At 42.2% G+C, this 23,406-nt stretch overlaps 2 protein-coding genes across 9 annotated transcripts in view; both read right to left on the bottom strand.

Moving 5' to 3' along the window:
• The window catches only part of LOC146963411 (traf2 and NCK-interacting protein kinase-like), a 61,666-nt gene extending 50,341 nt beyond the window's left edge, over positions 1 to 11,325 (bottom strand). For 5 of the 6 annotated variants that reach the window (XM_085766683.1, XM_085766686.1, XM_085766687.1 and 2 more), the window contains exon 1: positions 10,778 to 11,274. In XM_085766683.1, coding sequence (XP_085622809.1) covers positions 10,778 to 10,834 — 57 coding nt within the window. In that variant the 5' untranslated portion in view covers positions 10,835 to 11,274. Of the gene's footprint in view, positions 1 to 10,777 lie in introns of all 6 variants that reach the window. The other variant, XM_085766685.1, reaches the window with a different exon arrangement.
• A 2,349-nt stretch (positions 11,326 to 13,674) lies between these two features.
• The window catches only part of pld1a (phospholipase D1a), a 32,445-nt gene continuing 22,713 nt past the window's right edge, over positions 13,675 to 23,406 (bottom strand). For 2 of the 3 annotated variants that reach the window (XM_085766641.1, XM_085766639.1), the window contains exons 12-26: positions 22,978 to 23,059; positions 22,277 to 22,387; positions 22,002 to 22,187; positions 20,968 to 21,190; positions 20,657 to 20,785; positions 20,226 to 20,344; positions 19,680 to 19,793; positions 18,473 to 18,583; positions 18,129 to 18,217; positions 17,837 to 17,950; positions 17,650 to 17,699; positions 17,417 to 17,551; positions 16,467 to 16,620; positions 16,230 to 16,347; positions 13,675 to 16,009 (exon numbers count right to left, since the gene is read on the bottom strand). In XM_085766641.1, the coding sequence (XP_085622767.1) occupies positions 15,785 to 16,009; positions 16,230 to 16,347; positions 16,467 to 16,620; positions 17,417 to 17,551; positions 17,650 to 17,699; positions 17,837 to 17,950; positions 18,129 to 18,217; positions 18,473 to 18,583; positions 19,680 to 19,793; positions 20,226 to 20,344; positions 20,657 to 20,785; positions 20,968 to 21,190; positions 22,002 to 22,187; positions 22,277 to 22,387; positions 22,978 to 23,059 (1,960 nt within the window). In that variant the 3' untranslated portion in view covers positions 13,675 to 15,784. The remainder of the gene's footprint in view (positions 16,010 to 16,229; positions 16,348 to 16,466; positions 16,621 to 17,416; positions 17,552 to 17,649; positions 17,700 to 17,836; positions 17,951 to 18,128; positions 18,218 to 18,472; positions 18,584 to 19,679; positions 19,794 to 20,225; positions 20,345 to 20,656; positions 20,786 to 20,967; positions 21,191 to 22,001; positions 22,188 to 22,276; positions 22,388 to 22,977; positions 23,060 to 23,406) is intronic. The other variant, XM_085766642.1, reaches the window with a different exon arrangement.

Here is a 23,406-nt window from a genome sequence, read left to right as displayed (position 1 = left end):
TTGGTGTGTTTCTCGACCAGCTGAGCTCTCTGGGTGTTGATACATTGGTCTGAAATGCAGTCCTGGATTGTTTTAGGCCTGCGTCCAGGCCAGCTAATAATTTAAGCCCACGGTCGCTAGGTTGCCAACGCAGAACTCCACGCATCTCTGACAAGGAGCAGCTCGAACAGAGCTTGAAACCCACTGACCTCTGTGCACAGACAAACACACACTCACAGAGATATACACACACTATCACACACACACACACCTCCCCCTTCCTCTCTGGTGCGTGTTGCAGCAACAATAGCTGGTATTCACCCTCTCTTTCACACTCTCTCTGCTCCTCCAGCCAGACCAAGTCCATCTATGTCTCTCTCACTCTTTTATCTCTCTTCCTCTCCTTCATTCCTGATGGAGTCCAGAACAAGTCTTTTTTTTCCCTTCTTCTAACGCTCGTCTCATTCCAGCAGAGTCCCAGAAACACTGAGGCCCTTTTACCAACTTCTCTTATTGCCTCTTTTCTCCCTGTGCGTCCATTACATTACAAAGTTTTCTAAATGTTAAACCATCATTCATTCTGTTTCAGCATAAACTTTATATAATACCCCATTCTCTCTGCCTTAGGTAGCTAGTCTCGGGCCCTGTGTCTATGTAAATGTATGTTATCAGCAATCCAGTAGTGCTGTAACACAACGAGCGTGTGTTTTGGGTGGCTCTGTGGATTACCTTGACTTTATAGCCCATTCTATTGCATCAGCTCAAAATACACCAAGTAATTTCCATCCCTTTTCTCCCTTTTTCTTCTCTGAAAACGGCTCTATACTATCATCTGGGGACGAGCCACAGAAGACGTTTAACAATGAGATCTTCTTCAGTGGGCAAAGCTAGAGGCTTTTATTTCGTTGCTGATTCACCAAATATAAACTGCACTATTGTGTAGATCTGAACAGGGACTCATGCAAAAGCTGGAGGACAGATGATATTACACGATACCCATGTTTCAGAGACAATTCCCCTCTCAATAAAGCATCAGTTTATTTCCGTTCTGAACATCCACACATGCACCCGTCTCTCTCCTCTAACCTCATCACTTCCTTTTTTTCTGTCTCTTTGTTGCTTTCTTCATCTCTCCTTTTGCCCTCCCCTTTATGCCACATCTGAACTTTCTGCTATATCACAACATGCAGACTTACTGTAAATGTGTGCTGCTGCACCACATAGAGATGGCAGTGACTTTACAAGTGTATTTTCAATAGTGTTATAATACAATGTGCATGCACATGACTTGTCTGTTTATATTTCCATATCTATGTCTTCAGGGGGGTTTTGTTTTTGCTTCCCTCTCTTTCCCCAATTTTTCCCTCCATCCTTCTCTCCCTCTCTTCTCCCCCCCTCTGCCTCAGTCTGTCTCCATGTGTTTGTTTCTGCGGGTCTCAGCAGACCTGTCAACCTGTCAGCTGTTTCTGAAGATAGGGCCTTGTGCTTTTCTTGCACTCTCCTTCCTTTTCCTGTCGTTTTTTCACCCCATTTTCTTTGTTGTGTGCTGCAGTCACACACACACACACACACACACACACACACACACATACACACACACACACACATTCCCTCACATACAAACACACACAGACACTCGCACACAAACGACAACAAACTCATTCTCTCGCACTTTGTCTCAAGTACATCCTCCCGCTGTCTCGCTCTCTCACACTCTCATAACCGTACACACACGTACTGTGCCAAAAGCACACTCCTACACAAGGGCTAGTGTTCAAATGTTCTAACGAGTGTGAGTGGGCACAAAATGAAAAGTGTGTGTCTAACTAAACGCGTGTGCGTGCGAAAGAGGGGGGTCGGAGAGAGAGACTGCAAGCCTCTTTTTAAGAGTGCAGACAGCAGCATTCTGCAAGCAGTGCAGCTGCTCGCCTTGCCTTGCTATCAGGCCTTTATAGCTTTTGCAGGTAGAGTTTTTCCTCCCCACTCTTCCTTTTTTCTCTCTCCAAGTGTGCATGTGTGTTTGGCAGCTGTGTGAATTTACTCTCAGAGCAGCATACAAAGTTCTGACAGCAACCCCCAAGACACATCTGAGGATGCACCCTCTTCATCTTCCTGCTTTTTGCAAAACAGAAGCATTCAGATAATGAAGAAAAAAATCCATGCAGTCCACACCCACACACAAGGGTGCATGCTATACTATAGATGTTACATGCATATAGGAAACCACAAGCACATGACGTTAGCATGCATGTGCGGAGCTTTCCTTTCTTTCCTCCACGCACGGCATACAGAATGAGTGCTGTGGCTGGAGAAACAGCGTTTTTGCTGCTCCAGTTCATACATGTCCTCAGGCTCGCTGATAAAAATATAGCACGGTATCATTCATATTTTATAGGCCACTTGCAGAATGAGCTCTCTGCGCGCACAAGGTTTTGTCAGTGCATCTGCATGTGCATGTGTGTGCACGTGCATGTTTATGTGTCTGTCTGTGGTTTAGAGTTCCTCATTGAGCAAGTTTGAAACCCCCCACCCCCACCCCCTCCCCTGTCTTCTGAGTTTGTGTTTTGTGCTGAGCTTTTGCCAGAGTCACATGACTGCCACATAGCCTCACTGGTGGCAAAATGAATCACAGTGCGTGTGCACGTTGACAGAGCTGAATGACAGTAGCATATTAAATATAGCTCCCAAAACAACATTAAAAAAGTGCTGAGAGAGGTAAGAATGAGGATCGGGCCAACTGAGACATGATAACCACACACAGACAGACACACATCACTTCTCCGAAATGTCAAAAGAATGACAGGATTCTTTTAACCCCAATGACAGTGCAGATTTCTTTTTTCCTTTACTTCATCCTACATCTTTGGAAATTGATTCACAACAGACCAGACAGACGTCGGAGAATTTTCCAAAACCACAAAGTAACATGACTTCCTTCAATTTCTATGAGGACATTTTGAAAGAGAAAAAAAATCCATTTGCACAGCCTTTCACACAATGATGACATGTGTATCACAAGTGTCTCTGAGATAGGACATGCTTTTTGCCTAACCTCACTCACCACTTATCTAGAAATCTGAGGACAGAACAATGTTAACCCGCCAGCGTTCAGTGCCTCATTCAAAGCATCTTTTGAGCAAAGATGGGATGGAGTAGGATTCACTTTGGGCACAAGGACACTGAGATAGATGCAACACTGAATACACTATTTTCTCCAAACGGGGGGATATCGGTGCACGTGCGGCACAGGCCATTAGAAATAATGGGTTTTAGAGTGCAGGAGGGGGAGTTCTTGAGAAAGCCACTTTATAACATGTGTGAGGACTTTCAGTGACTGCATTCATTCTTTCATTCCTCAGCCTAACCTTAATCCTCTCCACTGCATTCCTAACCTTAACTCTTACCTAACCAAAAGCTAAGCCTAGCTCTGAGTTTAAGCCTAAAACCAGGACAAACAACTTTCTAGAAACAACTAGACTACTACTAGAAAAACTACTAGAAAAAAAGTAGCGACAGACACATTTAATCTGATCTGCATAGCCACATCCGTAGGTGATAGGGGACACAACAGACCATATTACATTAGCATTTCCTGACCACAACTTCTGAGAAACTACACATTCGCAGGTCAACAATGTTATCTCATACAAATAGCTCAAAGGGGGAATTGTTTTTTTTCTTCTCCCCTCTTACAATGTTTATTTCATGAAAATAAATGCTTTTCCTTATTATGGCTCATTTAACATCATAACAACTGGCAGATTCCCCAGCTGAAACACACACTCAGTATATTCCTTGCGCTTTAATTAAAGCCCTCCATTTACATCAGAGTGCCTGAAGTTCTCTGAACTGACAGCTAAAGAAACGACGTGCTGATTGAGTGAGGAAGCTGAGCAATTAATGTTAATTATTAAGCTATTGTCACTTGCCAAATTCTGAAGAGCTCTCAGCCGTACTCAAGAACCAGCATGGCTCTGTTTTTTTGTTCACTTGCTTACATGGCTGACACTCAACTTTGTGATTTATTGTGAGTAACAAACAAACCACACCTGTTTAACAACGGAAAATTTAGGGGAAACCATTTTTAGTTTGTTTTTTTTTTGGTTTCATGTGTTTTTGTCAACCTGTCCTGTCAGATGTGTCATATTATATTACGATCAGCACAAATGATACTGAAGTGGCCTTACCACTTCATATTGTCTCTTTTCGGTTTAAAATCAGTGTAAGATCAAACAGTTTATGATCTACATCCATCACAAACACTTCACCAGTATCAATAATGGTGTGGATTAGGATTATAAGGGAAATAAAGTGTAAGGCGATGGAAAGGAGCAAGGTGTTTGTGTGAAGCACAATAAGTGAATATCAAACTTCTACTACAATGGAAATAAATCAGTGCAGATGAGTGAAATCTAATCTGTGAGGTTTGGTTCTCACAATGGTACAAATTACTGCCGGGATAAACTGCACCATCAAAACAAACTGTACTCATTACAAACCAAAAACACACATCAATTTGTTCTTTGTGTTTAGGAAAAACAATCTTTTAGGCCCACTTTGTATAATACTATCTGTCTTAGGAGGGCTGCAGCTCATTGTTTTCATTCCTGGAAGATTCTACTTCTGATTCATTGTTGTTTACTGATTTTTTTTTTTTTGTCTCAACAACAGTCCCACAAGAAAATCCTCACATTTGAGGAACTACAACCAGCAAACACCAGGCTTTTTGGTTGATAAATTACTTAAACAATTAATAGTCTAAGAAAAGTCTTGTTCATTAATTTTCTGTCACTCGCCAAAGTGATTAATTATTCTGACATCTGTATACCCAAGTCGCACTAAGCAGCTTAGATATGTTATGATTACATCAACCAGACCCAGATGGTTAACGGTAGACTACTAGCCTACTTATAGACAGATAACTGAATAGCCTACTTAACTAATAAATATTTCCATATCCGTCAACCATGGCTCAAACATCTATAATGCGACAGCATTAAAGATGAACATAAACTTTTAAGGCAACTCAGCAGTTTCAATCCCTATAGCTCAGAAGATTTTAGCTTTGCAGCTTCCTGTTTTGGCTTAGCCCACAACTTTACTGTTATGATTTTGTCTCAATACTCATACTCATCAACCTATATTTCCCAGCAAGCAGCTTTTTTCCCAGTAAAAAGAACTGATACACCCACTTTGTGCTTCTTTTCCAGCACCAGATGGCAAACGCACAGAGGCTAGCAAAAACATAGCAGGGTGATTAGCAGCTAAATAGCCGGCGTTCAAAACAGGGCTAAAAAGGAGAATGAACATTAGACTTTATATTCCTCAAAGGGCTTAAAACACAATGCTAAATCAGTATGTTGGCAACTATTCACTATCAGGTTAGCCACATTAGCTGTAGAAGCTAACAGTTTATCAGTGTTGTGTTTTAGGTTTGTTCCACTCCACCCAAGAAGCCAAAAAAAATCTACCAGTCCTATAGTTTAAAAGTGACAAAGCTGACTGCATATACGTTTTAGACATAAGCTGGTACTACATGAATGTAAAAGGTCAGGCCTTTCAAAGAAATGGAAAATTATTCACCCTAACTGTGCCTTCAATGGTTCATAAAGGCCATGTGTATAGCATATGTGTCTATGCTGCAGGCTGCAGCCAGGTGAGTGCTGTTAGTGTCTATAGAAAGTGAATTACAGAGAAGAGAGGTGGATTGAATTAGAGACCCTAAGAGGATGATAGAAGTCATGCTGGGGCCGGGTCTGCCTCTTATAAAAACCACTTACACTTAACAACATAGCTCTACTACTGCCTTGCTTTTACAAGGAGATGTTGTAGAAGCCTAATTCCCAGTACGTCTCACCCAGACATGTACAGTCAGTACATTAACAGGAGTCAACTCTTAATCACAGATTTACAACGTGCCAAAGATGATCCGCGCTGCAGAGTTTGTTCTGCCACGCTAATGAACCCATCCCCTCCCCTGTTTCCTGCCTTCCATCCGTCTCTGCCAGCCTGTCATCTCACACCTTTGCCTGTCATCTCTCCGTCCATCCCTCCCTCCCCCTCATCATTCATCTTTTTCTTCTCAATTCTTGGCCTGCCGCTCTCTCTCTCCCTCTTGTCGCTCCGATCCATCTTTCTTGTCTCCCTGCCCCACGCCGTGTGAGTCAGACACAACAAGGGGGATTCAGCTCCTACTATGGACTTGTTTACATGCACATGATTCCTTTAAATACTTCAGATCAAGTGTGAGTGTACAGTATACTTGGAAAGAAAAAAGCAAGTTGCAGAGTATCTACACTTGTGCTCATGTTTTAAAGTATCCTTAGATGTCTTTAAAGCTACTAAACCATAATGAATCATAATGTAAAGTCATAATCCGGAGGATCATAGCTTCTGTTTATTACCTTTTATGTCCTGGCATGATTCTTTCTGATAGTGTGTGTAGCTCTTCGCTTCCCAGAACCCATTTAGAAATCAAAGAGTGTAACTGTGATGATGTAAAATGTCATTTCCTTTACCAGCTCAGACACTGTACTTACACTAAATACAAACCGCTGGTGTTTTTGCAGGAAACATAAACTATTTCTCTTCCTGCGCATGAGAGAATTCTCCCAAGAAAACACAACTTGAACCTGGATGTTTACAACATAGACACATACCCAAAATCCACCCTTGTATTACTGTTCCTAAAATCTGCTAGCAAGTATCAAAAAAAGGGACATTTCTAGTAAAATGTCAGAGATTAGGCTACGCATGGAGTTTGGCAGATTCAAATTAAGAGGGTCACATTTAGTGCACACTGCTTGTGTAAGTGTAGCAGAGAATTAAAGTCTGATGCGTCTCCATCAGTGACTTGGGGGGGAAAAATAGGTCAACGAGAAGCAGGCAGGCAGAGTAGAAAGGAGGGTGGGAGGGAGAGGGGGCATTTCTCAGCGACAGACTGCCATACAGTATATAGACTATTCATGAATAAGCTCTGTGTAAGCCCTGGGCACTGCTGTGGCCCCGTTACTATGGCGTCCATGGTGAACGGTTGAGGAATGTGGTCTTACTGGGCAACGAGGGGATGGGGAGGAGGGAGGGAGGGGGGAGATCTGGAGAGAGGCCTGTGCTTTGGACTACTTTGGTCACTGGTCACATCTCCACCTTTAGCCCAAGCTGAGACTCTGTCGCTTTCTTCTCCTCCTCTCTTTCTCTCTCTCTTTCTTTCTGCTTCTCCCATTGTTCCTCTAAGTCTCTCTGAGCTGCATTCATCCCATTTCTCCATCGATCCTGCTCTCTCCATTCCCTCTGCGTCTTGTTTTTCCCCTTTCTTCCTGTCTTTCTCCTCTGTACATGTCACCATCCCTTCATCCTCACCTTCCCTTCTCTTTCATCACAGATCTCGCACCTGAGTCCCTGCACAGCACACTTGCTCTCTGCTGCCAGTGTGTGCGTGTGCATGCCTGTGTGAGCGTGGCTGTACTTCCTGCTGGTTCACCATCTGTTGCTCTCGTCAGCTGACTGGATGAACCCGTGCTTCTGACGCCTCTGACCTGTGTGTGTGTGTGTGAGTGTTTGTGTGTGTGTGGGTTGTGCGCAAGTCATCACTTTACATAAAACCACAATCTGTATTTATAAAAACCACAGCGTTTCAACCTCTTCTCGTCTCTCGGCTGTCGATCGTCATTCACAAAGAAAACAGCCGTGTGGTGTGTGAGACATCATGCCTCTAACTTCGTCTCTTCGCCCGCAGAGCGAAGGCATCATGTGTGCAGGTGCAGCCGGGGGTCGACGACGTGAGGAAACGCGGCGGACGCCAGACGTGGCAGACAAAAAAGAAAGTGAGAGATAAAGACAGAGAGAGAGAGAAAAAAGAAAAGAAAAGGCGCAGAGACAGCAAACATGAAAAGCCACTTCTCTCTCCACTCCACTTCCCACTCAGCTCTGTCTGTCTCTTTGTATGACTATGTGTGTATGTGTGTGTGAGCCATGGTCAGTTTGCCTAAATGCAGCTGAGTGCAAGAGCAAGCTCTGCCCTCTGACCCCCCTCCTTCCAACACACACCACTCACACACATACAAACACAATCCCCCATCATCACCACCACCAAATGCCAGTATTATAATCAGCCGACCCCCCCTCCCCATCTCACCAGAGCCAGCTGACCTACTTCCTGTCTAGCCAGTCCAGTGGTTGACTGTACACTGTGTCATATGAGTGTGTGTGTGTGTGTGTGTGTGTGTGTGTGTGTGTGTGTGTGAGAGAGAGAGAGAGAGAGAGAGAGAGAAGGAGTGTTTGTTGGGGGTGGGGTATTGTGATGAGTCAAAAAGCAGGAGGAGGACAGCAGGGATGAAGACAGATCATCAGGACCTGTCCAGATATGTCAAGTTTCATCTTGGTTTCTGCGACCGCAAGGTTGATGTTCACCTAGAGACACACATTTCCCTGGAAATCTGGATGCATATTTGTGTAGGAGAGGAGATTTTGACTCACATGCACAGTTTCAACTGATTTTTTTTTTTTGTGTGTGTGGTTTCACAACATCATCGGATGGAAAATCTCCAAGCCTAGTTGCACAGTCAGATTCACCCTCCAGCTCAGAGGAGAAACCATCGGGTTCTCAAGACATGTCATGTTTTCCAACAATTAAAGTCTGTTTAGGGCAGTGGTTCCCAACACAAATTTCTGGTGACCCCGCGATCACGGCTGTCAATCAAGATATTTTTATATGCTGCGATTTATATTCAAGAAAGTGAAAGTATAGAATACAGTTGTTTAAGATTGTGTGTGGTGTTTTAATCAGTATTTTTTTTTTCATTAACTAGACATTTCAGGCGACCCCATTTGATTTCTAGGCGACCCCACGTGGGGTCCCGACCCCAAGGTTGAAAAACACTGGTTTAGGGTCTTCTTAACAGAGTGTGCAGATGCAAACGTGCAAAAAATGATTGACAAAAAATGACTGACAAAACCCCACGTGACTTAAGATGCATGACCATGCCATGTTAAAGCAAACAGGAGCATTATGTGCACGCATGTGTGTGTCCTTGTGGAGTCACACTGAACGACAAGCGCTTGACACACCTCTGAGAGAGAGAGGGACATGCATGGGCTGACTCCCGATGCACAGACACTTCCCTCCTCTTCCTCATCCCTCTTCATCTCCTCTGTCTGCCTCATTTTCCATCTCCTCTTCCTCCTCCTCCTTTTTTTTCATTCATGCTGCTTATTCTATTCTACCGCAACTTCTGCTCTCCACACTGGGTTGAGAGCACACACACTATATAGGTGCACGCCTCGAAAAGTAGCGTTAGTTCTCGACACATCTTACACCTTGAATGCGAGCATTACTCTTCATGCGGTCAGGGCAGGAATGTGGGAATGTGGAGAGAAAGAAAGAGAGAGAGAGAGAGAGATGATGCTAAAAAGACGGAGCAGCTGGCAGATAGACATGGAGGTGCGTTCAGTCAGTCAGTCAGACAGAGAAGATGTTGGGAGGAAAACAGGCGATAGAAAAAGCAGGAACGACATGCAGGTAGATGGATGAGCAGTTGTGACTGATGCGGAGAGACAGACACAAGCAAACGGGCATGAAGGGAAAGGGAGAGGAAGAGACGAGTGAAGAGAGACAGAATAAGGGTATTAAAAAAAACAGACAAGCAGTGCACAATCAAGCAGACAGGTAAACACAGCTCGGCAGGCGGGCAACAACTGCATTGTGTGAGTCTGCATGTGTGTGATGTGGCTTGGCTTCTCAGTCAGAGCAGTAAACAGGTCTTTAGCTGAAGCCCCATTTTTATTCTCATGTGCACCATCCTTTACTTGTGTGTAGCTGACTATCAGCCTGGCAGACACCCACACACACACACAACATTAGAAACACACACACACCATGCCCAGTGAAGCGAAAACATGTGTATCCACGCATTAACACAAGCGAAGGAGGCTATTATTTGTGTGTATGTCTGTGTGTGTGTGAGTGTGTGCGTGCGTTTGCAGCACACACTGGATGATGAACAAAAGAACTGGCTATTGCAGCATGCAAGGCTTCAGCTTTGATGGTGAGAGTATACTGAAGGCTCCAGTGACTACAGGTAGGTTGGCACTCTGTCATACACACTCACACACACGCACGCACACAAACCAACACACATGCACACACACCAAACAGAAAAAGAGGAAATAGTTTAAGAGGAGAAAAATGTGTAAACGTGCCATTAATAACAGCTTCAAATCTGAAATCTGTAATGTAAAGCATATTGTCGCGCTCTAAAACACTAAAACACAGCCTGAAGAATCAAGGGGGGGTGTAATAGGTTAAATTCCACTGCTGTCTGAATCAAGGCTGATGGGCCTATAATAGGCTGGTCCAATGGAAAAAAAAAGATACTCAAACACCACTATCCAGGTCAGCACAATCACAGCTACAACCTGAACCCAGCACCACACACACACAAACACACACACACACACAATCAGCCTTCCTGTGACTGACTAGAATGAAGATGAGGCTTCAGATGCGGCTCCAGCTGTCACGTTAGTAAATGTCTATATATAATTTGATCTATAATTTGACACATTGTGGCGGCCTGGCTGCCCCGTCTCCCACACATCCGCCTCTCGCAGCCTCCTGTGCTGCTGCTGCTGCTGCTGCTCTCCTGCCGGCTGCTATTCAGGGACAGGGAGCCGCTTGTCAGGTGCAAGAAGGAGACGAAGGGGGAGAAGGCGCGCACGCAGCCACGCACGGCACGCACACATACACACACCGGATTGTTTTTTTTAAAGAACAAAATATTGAAATTTCACATCGTCTTACCCTCAAAGCGGACAGGTCGATCTCGTCCAGACTCCGAGCTGGAGAGTCACTCGCCATGATGGAGGACACAAAAAGAAGCAGCTCTCGGTTCGGTTGCCCTATATCCTGAGACGGCCTCTGCTGTCACGACTGTGTGGTCCCTTCTCTGCTGCTCAGTCTCTACTGTCCCCCGGCTCTCTCTCTCTCTCTCACTCTCTCTCTCTCTTTCTCTCCTACACAGTGATGGCTCTGCTAAAGCTACACAATAATCACAGCCCCCTCCTCTCCGGGCCAGCAGCGGGACACAGACTCTAGCGCGCAAACGCGGGCGAGAGCGCCGTGAACATCAGCCCCTCCGGGTCCATGTCTGCGGGATTTAGACGGTGCAGTGGGGAGAGTGGAAGTGGAGGGCTGTGCTGTGCTGTGCTGTGCTGTGCTGTGGTGGTGAGTGGAGCTGCTGCTGCTGCAAGTGCTAAGTGCTTGTCCTGCAGCCCGCTGCTGTGACAGCCAGTGGATATACAGGAGGGAGGGAGGGAGGGGGCAGCGCACTGCCTCAGCAAACCACGCCTGTTACTGGGCGGGGTTTGCTGAGGCAGTTCCAAAACTTTTGTGTTGCTTTTCCAACGAAATTTGTCTAAGAGCCACGGATTACCAATTAAATCATGTGTAACTGATGTTTGGCATTCGTTTCAATGTTATTCAGTGACATGAGAACATATTCGATTGAAAAATAAATGTACTCATCTCATAGATTTATTATATTCTGAGAAAATAGAATCTTTATATTGTGTTTAAATTCCCCCTGCATGTCACTACCGTTTGCTTCTTCATGCCATATGGTGATCTAGATCAACACAAATTATGAGATCTAAAATGAAAATAAGAAAAGTGAGTATAAGCTTTATTTAAAAAAAATAAATAAAATAAAATTAACCTTTATTTATATACTGTAGGTAATCTCATTGAGAAACTGAGTCTCACACCTGTTTCAGTGAAGACCACTTCATTAATGCTGAATTTACCACAACATGCTCTTGTCAGTTGTTCACTATGATGCTCTAATTTGCTAATGTATTTAAAGTGTGGGGACTCACATGACACGTATTTTTAATCATTTTAAGTACCATACAATTTCAGGGACTTGTACTTCACTCAGTACAAGTTTCTATTTACATTTTCTTATTCCTTCTACTCCACGCTCCATAGGGAAATATTTCCTCTTTCTGAACGCTGTAGATTCAGATCTAATACAGTTAACTGAGATACTATGAGTGAACCTACAGCCACACAACCAAGAGTTTGTTTGTGCCTAATTTATTTGACCTTTACTTTACCAGGAAGTCCCTTGAGATAAACATCTCTTTTTCGAGGTAGATCTGGTCAAAAGGCACACCAGTACAATACAATCTACTGTACCAATCACATAGATCACAATTTATCATAATCACAGTTTTTGTATGAGAATTTTATGCTGATTTCATAAAAGGTACAAAGCCAAGCATTTCCATCAAGACTCTGTGAAAATATTTAATAATGACTAAAGAGGCTTTAATATTAACATGCAATTGCTGAATGTGTTGCTATGAATAAAAAATATTGCATCTTTTTAAAACTGATGATTAAGATTATTGTAAAGTGTCTTGTGTAAAGTTGGTTGGTTTGATTAGTTTCCCATAAATATTGGTTCACTGTCACCAGTTACACAACTTTGCAATTATTATAAACGACGTTTATTGCATCAAAGAATACTTTCGATTTCAACTCTGACTCAATTTCTGTCATTTGTCAACAGGAGTGACAGGAATGTCCTTCTACATTGTCATTATCTAGTCTGACAGGTGTGATGATGATGATGAGGGACGATGCTTTTGTCTCTTTCTAGTCCGATGGTGCTTTTAATTAAACAGGATATTTCTTTGAACTAATTTATTTCTAATTCCCAAACCTGTATTGTGAACAGTAGTCCAACGCTTCGTTTTCAGAAACATAATCTGGTTTTGTGTTCCCTGTGTTTATCCGTAGGCTAAAAAACATTTAAGAAAACATTCAACATCACATTGAAGAGACGAGTCCACACAAGAACCATCCTTCAATAGAACAACATGCTGTTAGACTGACTTTTACTGCCTGTTGTAACCAATTAAAAAAGTATGTATTGTTAGCAGGCAGAAACTGCAATATACGTAATATTCCACAGAAGTTCTCGTTTAAATCTGGGTTAATTTTGCTTTCATTCTGAACCTCTCATTTCCAATGAACTCTTCTTGTACTCGTGACTCGTGAGCACGTATAGCTGGCCGACAGCCACACTAGGGTTGATTGCCTCACTATCTGTTGTAATATCCCAGTTCCACGTTAATCCGTCATAAGGAAAATCTGAACACCTGTCTTTGCCTTAGATTTGCTCGTGCTGACATGTGATACACATGACTTGGTATCGATGGTAAATTTCATAAGAAACGGCAGCTTAGTGTTTGTTTCCCTTGTCATTATGTAACCCTACAATTTAAACAACACTAATGCAATAACAATTCATTCTCCATTTCTTTCAGTAGTTATCTGTCACACATGTTGATCATTTCCATCAACTGGAAAAATCCTACAAGACTAGAAAAAACAAACAAACAAAAAGTTTGCACAGTTGTGACCTTTTTTCTTTACAGAGGATTTCTTGTGAACAGCCGGCTAAAATATTCCTTCCTTAATTCCACCAAACGGATTTTCACCTACAGGAAGAAAATGTTTCTGTTTTGGCAGTCGATATTCCAATGAAATCTTGGAACCAACCGTAAGCACATTTAGTAACAACAAAATTAATCAAAATGTTGATAACCTCAGGCTGAAACCACCGTGCACTTCTTCCTGCTCACATTGCACATCACAATTGAAATTATTGTGAAATGAACCAAAAGAAAAAATCCAAAGATCATTTTTATTTTTTAGCCATTTAAATTATGAGTTACACTGTGTTCAATGGACAGATAATAGAAATTAGAAATATCTTCAACTGTACACAAAAAAATAAAGGACAGGAGTGGAAGAAAGACCAGCTCAACTGAGGCCGAGGGATACAGATGATGATGATGATGATGATGATGGTTATAATAAAGAAAGGCTTGATTACAAATCCACAACCAATCATACAGTACAATCATGCAATACATTTAAACAGTAAGAATGTTAAATGATTCAAAGTCTATAAATAATACAGTGACAAAGATGGCAGGGGTAAACAACACAGGCAATGTTGTCAAAATCAATAAAGAAATAAAGAAAAACTGGTTTGTTTTTGTCTCTGCATAATGTTTCCAAACATTATCTCTTCAATTCAACTTCATGGTCCCATAAAAAAAGAAAGAAAAAATACATTATCAGATGTTGTCCCATGCATTTATTGCATCTTTTAAATAAATGCCAGGTTTTGCCCTTTTATCAGAAAAGTCAAATGAAGCTCTGCATGTTGCTGATTTTCAGGACTCCTCCCTTTGCAGTGGCTTCATAATCAGGCTTTTTGTTGTTCCATAACCTCGGTAAAAGGATCTTTAACCAGTAATTTGCTTCAACACTTTTATGTTACTGAGCATAAATGGATTCCACAGGACTGGTTATTTAACTTCACATTTCACATTCAAGGGGCGGGGGGGGGGGGGGGGGGGGGGTTGGCGATCAAGACGGATGTTAAAAATGAAAACACAAGAGTCCAAATACTCACATATACAAAAAGTCAATTGCCTCATAGGTCACATTTAAAAAAAAAATGCACATGGAAAACTGGAAACATAACCAGCAATTTCAAACTTTTCTATCTTCATGTGAAAACGTTGCAGCTGGCACCAGCTTCATGCTATATGGAAAATATTGGCTTTGTGTTCGTTGTTTACAGACAATATTTAATATGCCTCTGCCATAAGACTAAGAGGAAACCAGGCTGGAGGTCTGAAGGAGCACAGACGGACAGTATTTTTGAGAGTCTAGCACCATCTGTTGAGCAACGAAGAAACTGCTTCTTTGAATTTGTTGGCAGATTGTCTCATCCCAACCTCTGACACAAACACTTTCCTCACTTTGATCTCATTTTGTCAGCCACGACGATGCTCAAACACAGCATGTGGTGTTGAATTTAATTTTGCACCGGTACACACTTGATTCACTTTGATTCCAACAGTGTAAAACGCTCTCATCGACAATATCTCTTACAAAAACACCTCTGACAGTAAATATAATGCCTCTGATAGGGATGTGATTGGTACATACAGTCCATCATGACGACCGTGTTAACAAGATCTGAGCGTAGTTAGGAAATCATGCACCGCTGGTAAAAATTGTCTGTGTGCATGTGCGACCGCAGTGAAAGCAAGCACATGTTTTGGGATTAGAAAAGGTCAAGATACTGTACATCTGAGACAACACGGCGTCCAAAGCAGCACATATATGCAAGCTCAACGACTCCTGTGAGCTCAAATACAGCGTACTCAGCACGAACGCACCGCACGTCACGAACCCAATAAAACACATGCATCTTCACCTCTGTGTATTTTGTTACATCTTGATCCAAGAGCTGATTATTTATTTGTTGTCGAAGATTTTTACCAGTGCTTCAGTCTGGCTCCTTAGAAATCCCTGCAGTCCTGTGAGTTTTTCCAACAGTCCAAAGGTGTTAAGTTGAGTCCAGAGTTGAGTTTGATTCCCAAAAACCCCAAGTCCATGGCTGAACTGGACGCAGTCCCAAATGCACTTAGAACTGTTGTTCTCAAATGTGCCGTCTTTGTTCTTAATCCATCCTCAAAAACTTAGTGCTTACCCCTTTAAGCTGCAACTACTGCTCAGTGTTTTTCAGTAGAAACAGATCTGAGAGATTTGTCAGTCACATCATCACTCATCAAGAGAGCTGTAAACCTGCCTCTCGTCTCCAAGGAGATCTCTTGAAAATTAAATATTACACATTCGATGACCAGCAGGATCCAGAAGCTTCTCTCATCGCACAGATCTGTTCAGACGTGTGAGTACTGTAGGTGGTTGTCACATCCTTTATGTCCAGATCTCAGTTGGGACCATGGCCTCCTTTGTTCCAACAGAGGGCATGAGGTTATGCTCCGACAGGAAGTCCAGAGGAAACTGGACCAGGAAGCCTCGGATTTTACGCAGCTCTTCCTGAGCGCGGGTCGGGTCGGTCTGGGCCAAGCCCGGTTTCGCCATGAACTGCTCAAGCTCCGACACGTTCCTCACCAGAGACGAAGGAAGGCTGCGAAACACCTGCAGCGAAACACACGTGAGGTTTTAACAGGCGCCCACTCTCTAAAGGCGTGACTCATTCCCATTACTAGGGTTTAGTGAAATGTCTCATCAACTACTGGATGAACTAAATGATATTTGACACAAACATTTAAAGGGTAGATGATTGAAGACAGACTTACAGTAAAAAAAACTGTGAACCTTGTTATAAACCGAGGTTTGACAATGAAGTTTTCTTTACCTTCTCATAAATGGTGGCGTTGCGGCCAGCAGTGGTCATCCACACCTCCTTGTAAAATCGATCACTGATTGGGTCGGACAGGTCGATGCTGGTGTCGGTGTGACCTCCCAGGATGGTCCTGTTCAGTAAGATAATATGGTCATTTAAAATATATTCAAAATTTTTGAAGAAAGGTTTTTTGCTGAGCATATATGAAATCATCAGCTTCATTATTACTGTCTAGTGCAAAATTGTAACCTGAAGCATTCCAGGCGTAGCTGGAGTGCGTAGGGTCCGGCTTCATACTCCTGTCCATCCATTACAGATGACACTTTCTCAGAGTCCTCAACGATCACAGCCACCTCACTGTCACGTTTACCCAGCATGCTCCTGTCATTGATGTTAGCAGAACCTAAAACAAAAACAAAAAAATGGAACTGAATCTCTGTTTTTGTCAGATGTAGCTTCCACACTGGATCATCTACAGCAGTGTCTTTCAACCTTGGGGTCGGGACCCCATGTAGGGTAGCTTGAAATTCAAGTGTGGTCGCCTGAAATGTCTAGTAATTGATTAAAAAAAATTACTTAATTAAAAAAAACTTTATTATACAATATTTTTTTTAACTAATTATTATTCTTTTTTAAATTATTATTAAAAACACTACATGACCTTAAACAACTGTATTCTATACTTTCACTTTCTCAAATATAAATCAAGTTCAAATAAAACGCAGCATATAAAAATACCTGAGCTGGCGCATTTTGATTGACGACCGCGTTCACGTGACTGCACATGATCGCGCGGTCGCCATAAATTTGTGATGTCGCAATGGGGTCATGAGCCAAAAAAGGTTGGGAACCACTGATCTACAGGTTAACAACAGCAGGAGTGACATTTGAAGACAGGATGTTGACTGCTGCTCAAGTACTATAAGAGTGAACTGCACCTTATCAGCCAGCAGGTGGCACAATTGAGCTGCATAATGCTCAACACACGTTTCCACAGTACTTTCATGCACATTTTGTGAGCCGCACTGCACACATGGTGCAAGAAGAAAAAGAAGAAAAAGAGCCAGATTTTTCCTGTTATCACATTTTGGTGGGGTCGAGACAGAGCGGCCCGTTGCTTCAAGTAGCAGCTGGTGATAAATAGCATAAGGAAAACAAAAGAAGGACAGAGGGAAAGAGCAGAAGAGAGACAGACTGACCGATGATGACCGTGTTGTCGTCGGCGATGAGCATCTTGCTGTGGACGTAGATGAGCTCCGTGACCAGGCGTCCCTCCAGCTCAGCGTGAGTCCGCAGACCAGCGAAGGAGATGTAGTTCATCCAATGGTCGTCCACTGGGACACAGACAGAAGAGGAAAAAGGAATAACATTATCACAATCCTTAATATCAGGTTTCGAAACAGATAATATCATAGTTTATCCTTGTACTTACTCTCCCTCTTCAGCTGGGAGATGATGGAGTACTCTCCTCTGATCATGGTTCTGGAGAGACAAAGAGATTTGAACTCCAACAACATCCAAGACTGATACTTCCACTTGTGCTTCCTCATGTCCTTTCACTCTTCCCCTTTCTATATAAAACTCAAGATTCTTCAAGTGCATGCTGCTGTTTAGTTTACCTGTAGTTGAAGTGCATGACAGCCTGAATGGCGTTCCCCCCTCCTGTGGTGATGTCTCCCTCAAAACCAGGAAGCAGAGGGGTGACCACATAGACCCGGTACTTCTTCCCCTCCCTGAGAGCAAAACACAGACCATGTTTCGTAAAGACACACAGACTGGCAGCGCTGGTGCATAAAAGCAGAAGCACAGACGAGGTGCTAATCTTGTCTGAATATTCAGCATATAAAACTTCCTTCCTATAACTTGCAAGTGTTACTTGAACAAAGGCGAGTGCAATATAAAGGGAAGTACTTGTGCGCTCTGATGATCCTTTCGATGATGGCGTCGCCGATCTTGTTGTAAACCGTCCTGTTGTCGGCACAGCTGATGAAGAACTGATTCTGAAAAGAGGGGAAGGACAGAGAGAGAGAGAGAGATGACTTTCAGTAATAGCTGTTTTCTGGAACTGAGAGGTAAATGAAGTCATAAAAACACATCAAACTGATTCTCAGTGGAGCCGTTTCAATTAGTAAATACTCAGAAGGCTTCAGCTTTTATACTATCATCAGCATAAACAAGAGAGAGCAGCTTTTTTAATATGCAATACACATCCAAACAGATTCTGTATATTTATTTTCCCATCAGTGCGGCTTTACCTCGATGTAGATGTAGTGTTTGCTCTTGGCGATGACCTGGATGTAGGCATTATGGATGGACTCTTCGTGGTACTTTATACCTGCCGACCAGTCTGCTGCTGAGCGCAACACCTTACATGTGAACACAGATGGAGGCATTATTAGAGCAGTAATTCTAAAAACAGAGCTTCATGTTGCACCTATTTCATCACCACCACAAGTATGTGTACATAAATACCAAAAGAGCATAATGAAGAAGTGCTGCCAACAAGGGCCCTGTGGTTTCTGCTGCCTGTCGAGCCAAGTATTGGGTATTTTTTGTGCAGTATCGAGAATATAAAATGCAAATATAAACACAGTCTCTTTTTGGCTTTTATTATGAACAAGGTATAAATTACATATTTATCAGTTTTGTATTTAAGTTATCAAAACAACTAAAATTAGACACAATCAACACAGTCAAATTATTGAGTGTACACTGTGTTAGAGTTTAGTGACACAGAGGGAAACATACAATATACAATATACAATATACAATATACATACAAAACTATCTGTTCCAGCAGAAACATAATGACTATAGTATGACATGATCTTCCGGTAAGAATTAAATACTGAATTCATCATTTAAAACACACAAATACTCATTTGTATGTAGTTCATAAACACAGTTAAAAATATTTTACTCATCACTGATAAGCACTAACTGTATTTATAAACTACATACTAATGAATATTCATGCGTTATAAATGAAGAATTCAGTATTTATTAATGCTTAACTAATGCTGAATACTTATTATAAAGTGTTACCGATCTTCCTGCCTTTCTTATTTTAGACAAACATGTCGCTCGGGGTTTGGTTCCTTTAGGCGAAAAAACCTCAACAGTCAATGGCAACTGTAAATCATTGCAGTTATGCAACTTTTTGGCCCATGGAGCTAACCCTGTCTTCTTTTTTTCTAACACTCTCTTTTATCTCTTTCCAACAGTCCTTGCAGACTGGGATGGAGAAGATAGTGTGGGAAAGTGGGCGCTTATATTGTGTGTGTGTGTGTGTGTGTTCTTGTTTCTTCTCTGTAATTTTCTCCAAGTGGTGCCGTTTGTTGTTTTGTCCATGAATGTTTTTCTTTTGCTGTATCTTATACAGATAAAAAACAACAATTTTCACCACATTTTTTGTTTTGTGAGTGCAGTTGGATAAAAAAAAACTACTGCGTGTCCTCTTACCTGCACTTTGGCAGTGACGCAGTCTGGGACTTGGTATCTGAGGTCCGTGGCGCTGGAGTGAGACTTGGGCAGCAGGAATGGATATGACAGAGAGCGATACTTTGGTTTCATGATCTGTGGGAGAGATGGTTGGAGAGTTTCAGCAGAGAGAGAGGGTAATACTAAGTACAGAGTCAGAAACAAGAGGCGAGCGAAATGGAAAAGTTTGGAAAGGCTGGAGCTGTGGAAAGCATGAGTGTGAGGATTAAGGTTTTTTCTCTTTTCCACTGTTCCAGCCAAACATTTCCTGTGATTTAGCCAGGTTAGTATTTACCCATTTAAATATCACACTAGCTGTATTGTTATACAGCTATTGTTAATGCTGTATTGTAAAATAGTCCTGTCAAAACAACTGTCTGTCAATCAAAAAGCCAACAAGGAAATGTCAGCTTATGAAGATCCTGTTTGAACAAGCTTTGAGTTTAATCCCTACATCCCTGTCTGTCTGTGTTAATATACGGAGTGTGTGTGTGTATGTATGTGTGCATATGTGGGGAAAAAAAAAACCTTTGTGAAGTTCCAGCGCTGGATAAAGTGTCTGGCCACATCCCGCGCGGCTCTGCCATGAACCACGGAGGCGATGTCGTGCCAGGGCATTCTGGGCGTGGTGTATCTGTCGATGAAGTCTGCACATGGTGGAGGAAAATTGGAAAGAGAAGGAGGACGGCAGGAAAGAGGTGTACAGAGGAAAGAGGATAGAAAGATGCAGAGTGGAAAAAAGAAGCACAGACAGGTCAGACGGGTTGTTTTATATATGGAGGAAACCTGAAACAGATGTTTCAAATGTTCTCAGCTCTACTATGTTTTAGTTTTCCAGCTGAGCATTTGGCTTGACATAAGATTTAGGGAGTGATATTAAGGTGGGATTATATACAGCCAAAAAGAATTTTGAACCTAACAGATTGAATTTTTCAGAAGAGATGATGGTGTTTACCAACCATCAAAAGGTTTCTCCAGCTGGATCCAGTCCTTGTAGACAAAGTTACAGTAGTCTTTTCCATGCCAGAAGCGAGTGTTTCCTTGTAACTCCCCAACACCCGTCTTCAGGCTTCGCACAGAACCACTCCCTACACACACACAGAATGAAATATCATGGTAAATGGACTGCATTCATAATGTGCTTTGCCTCTGATTCACCCATTCTCCCCCACACCAACACACTGACATAGCGGTGGAGGTAGCAGAGCGTGTTTCTACCAAAACAGAGGAGATTCCTTCACACTCTGTCACCAGACATACTGTACTGTACCTGCGCTGTCCACACTGCTCACACTGTCTGCATGCTGCATGGTGTGTTTATGCAGGTGTCTGTAGAGACTGAAGCGAGCCCGTCTGTTGCGACCGATCCCCTTCAGCTTGGGCAGGTCCACCGCGTCGCCAGTCGGCGTCCCTCGGCCGTTGCTCTGGGAGACGGCGCCGTCAACAGAGGACACGCCCTTACTGGATGGAGTATTGGTGGAGCCAGCCTGAGCCTAGGAAAACAAACAGGAGTATAAGTCATGTGATATATACTGTGAATAATGACAAGTTGAACCTGGTAATAGTAGAATTTGTCGGTTTACAATAAGGGTCCCTTAATTAACGTTAGTTAGTACATTATTAAGCATTAATTAACTGTTTACAGCTATATTAACAATCATTATTACTGTATGCATTACTTAGGATTAGGAAACACATTAATGTAGCCTATTAGTAAGCAGTAAATTAATGTTTACTACTCAAAGTTAGTTAATAAATTATTAAGTAATAATAAAAGTTGAATAATGTAATTAGTTACTATTATGTATGCATTACTCAGCATTAATTAACACATTAGTTTATATATTAATGCTTAATAATGCACTAACTAACGTTAATTAAGGGACCCTTATTGTAAAGTGTTACCAATTTGTCTTATTTCTATTCAGTTTCCAGATGATAAGCATCATAATAAGTTATTTATGTAGTTCTACTGTTATTTATGTAGTTTGCAGTGTATTAAGAGTCTTGTTTGATGGCTGGCACTGTAGAAGTGTTTTCTCCTTTTCTGTATTCATGCTCATACACAGTCACCACAAGCAGAACATGCAGTGCCACTCTGTCATTCCCACCCTTCTGCAAGTGTGTGAGTCTGAATGAAATAGTAATTTCTCCATTTCCCTTCCTCTGCTCCATCTACTCATATTTGAACCATCTGTCACTAGGAGGTTAGAAACACATTTATTGCCCATAACTCCAAAAGTAGCAGAGTAGACAGGCAATTTCAATTTAGTTGTGCGTGTGTGTTTGTTTTGTGCGTCTCACCTGCTCCACAGCCACAGAGCGAGTCACGCTGCCGACATCTGTCAGTCGGTGCTCTCTGTCATCCCAGCGCCCGTACGCCAGGTCGATCCCGCCCACGAAAGCCACCGATTGGTCAATGACGATGATCTTCTCGTGGTGTGCCCACAGGTAGACGGAGGAGGAGACGTGGTCGGGATGACGCATCACCTGGGCCGCAAAACATATTAAAACGCACTTAGGACAAAAATAAACTTATGGGCATTGCTTCTTTCCATACACACAATCCATTCACTTACCTTAATGTTGGGGTGCAGGTGCAGGAGGGTCCTCTTGCTGTAGCCTGAGTTGATGCCCAGAGCGAGCTCCACCTCTTTATACAACATCACAAAGATGCGCACGCCCTGTTGCTGTTGGCACAGTATTCATATGTTTTTAAAATTGCTTGGTTTTATTTAAAAATTCATAGCAACATAAGCAGTAAGCAGCATATAGAAATATGAGCAACACATTTTATCATTCTTGATGTATTAATATCAGCCTTTTAAATATTGCAGCTGCTTTAGGTGCGGCCATTTTTACTAGTCTACATACTTTGGGTTCGTTAAAAAGTAGAATTATATATATATTTTTTAAAAACTAGAAAGCCTTAACTATGAAATCTTAGTCTGGAAGTAACTACTTCCTACAGCTGTCTGAATTAAATCAAATGGGGCGATGTAATGGAAGAGTAAAGAAGCGTGAAAATTAAAAAAAAATTATGCATAACTACATTAAAGGTTTACTTCATATAGTAAGGAGTAAATGCGCATAGTTACTTTTTACAAGGTCTTCAAATCTGTACAAGGACTTTTTTCTCCTGTGACTACATGCTCATATATCACAAGGAACTAATTCATGACCACATTGCCTTAAAAGGCAAGTTGATCTTTTATTTTGAAGGAATCTGTTCCTGTGAAGTCATCAAACCATGCTTATACGCAATCTCAAGCCGACTTACTGCTTTGCGTTTGAGGATACAGTCCAGTCTCCACCTGTTCCCCTCCACCACAGGCCTCTTCAGGAAGATCTCTGGACTCAGCCTGAGCAGGAGTGAGACACAAACACAGATAAACAAAGGGCAAAAAGAAAACAGCTTCCTGTCTGACACACAACGTGTAAAAATCATACAGGGAATATTTACACCAACACACTTTATAAACTGCACATATGAGACGTGACATAATGATTTATTGTAGTCTCATGAGCCACTCACATTGGCATCCTGGGCTTACATGTCTACAGTGCCACTGGTTCACATTACACAGGCTCGCACCTCATTGGTTAAGACCATAAGCCCAGTGATTACTGCCTTGCAACAGAGGGATTTTAACCACGTCAAACACTCACACATTTTGGCTCCAAGGGGACATAAACTACCACATTTGAA

The sequence above is a fragment of the Trachurus japonicus genome, chromosome 22 (genome assembly GCF_045865225.1).
Source record: "Trachurus japonicus isolate A0001 chromosome 22, Traja_1.0".
NCBI classification, from domain to species: Eukaryota; Metazoa; Chordata; class Actinopteri; order Carangiformes; family Carangidae; genus Trachurus; species Trachurus japonicus.
This window is presented reverse-complemented; position numbering and strand designations above follow the sequence as displayed.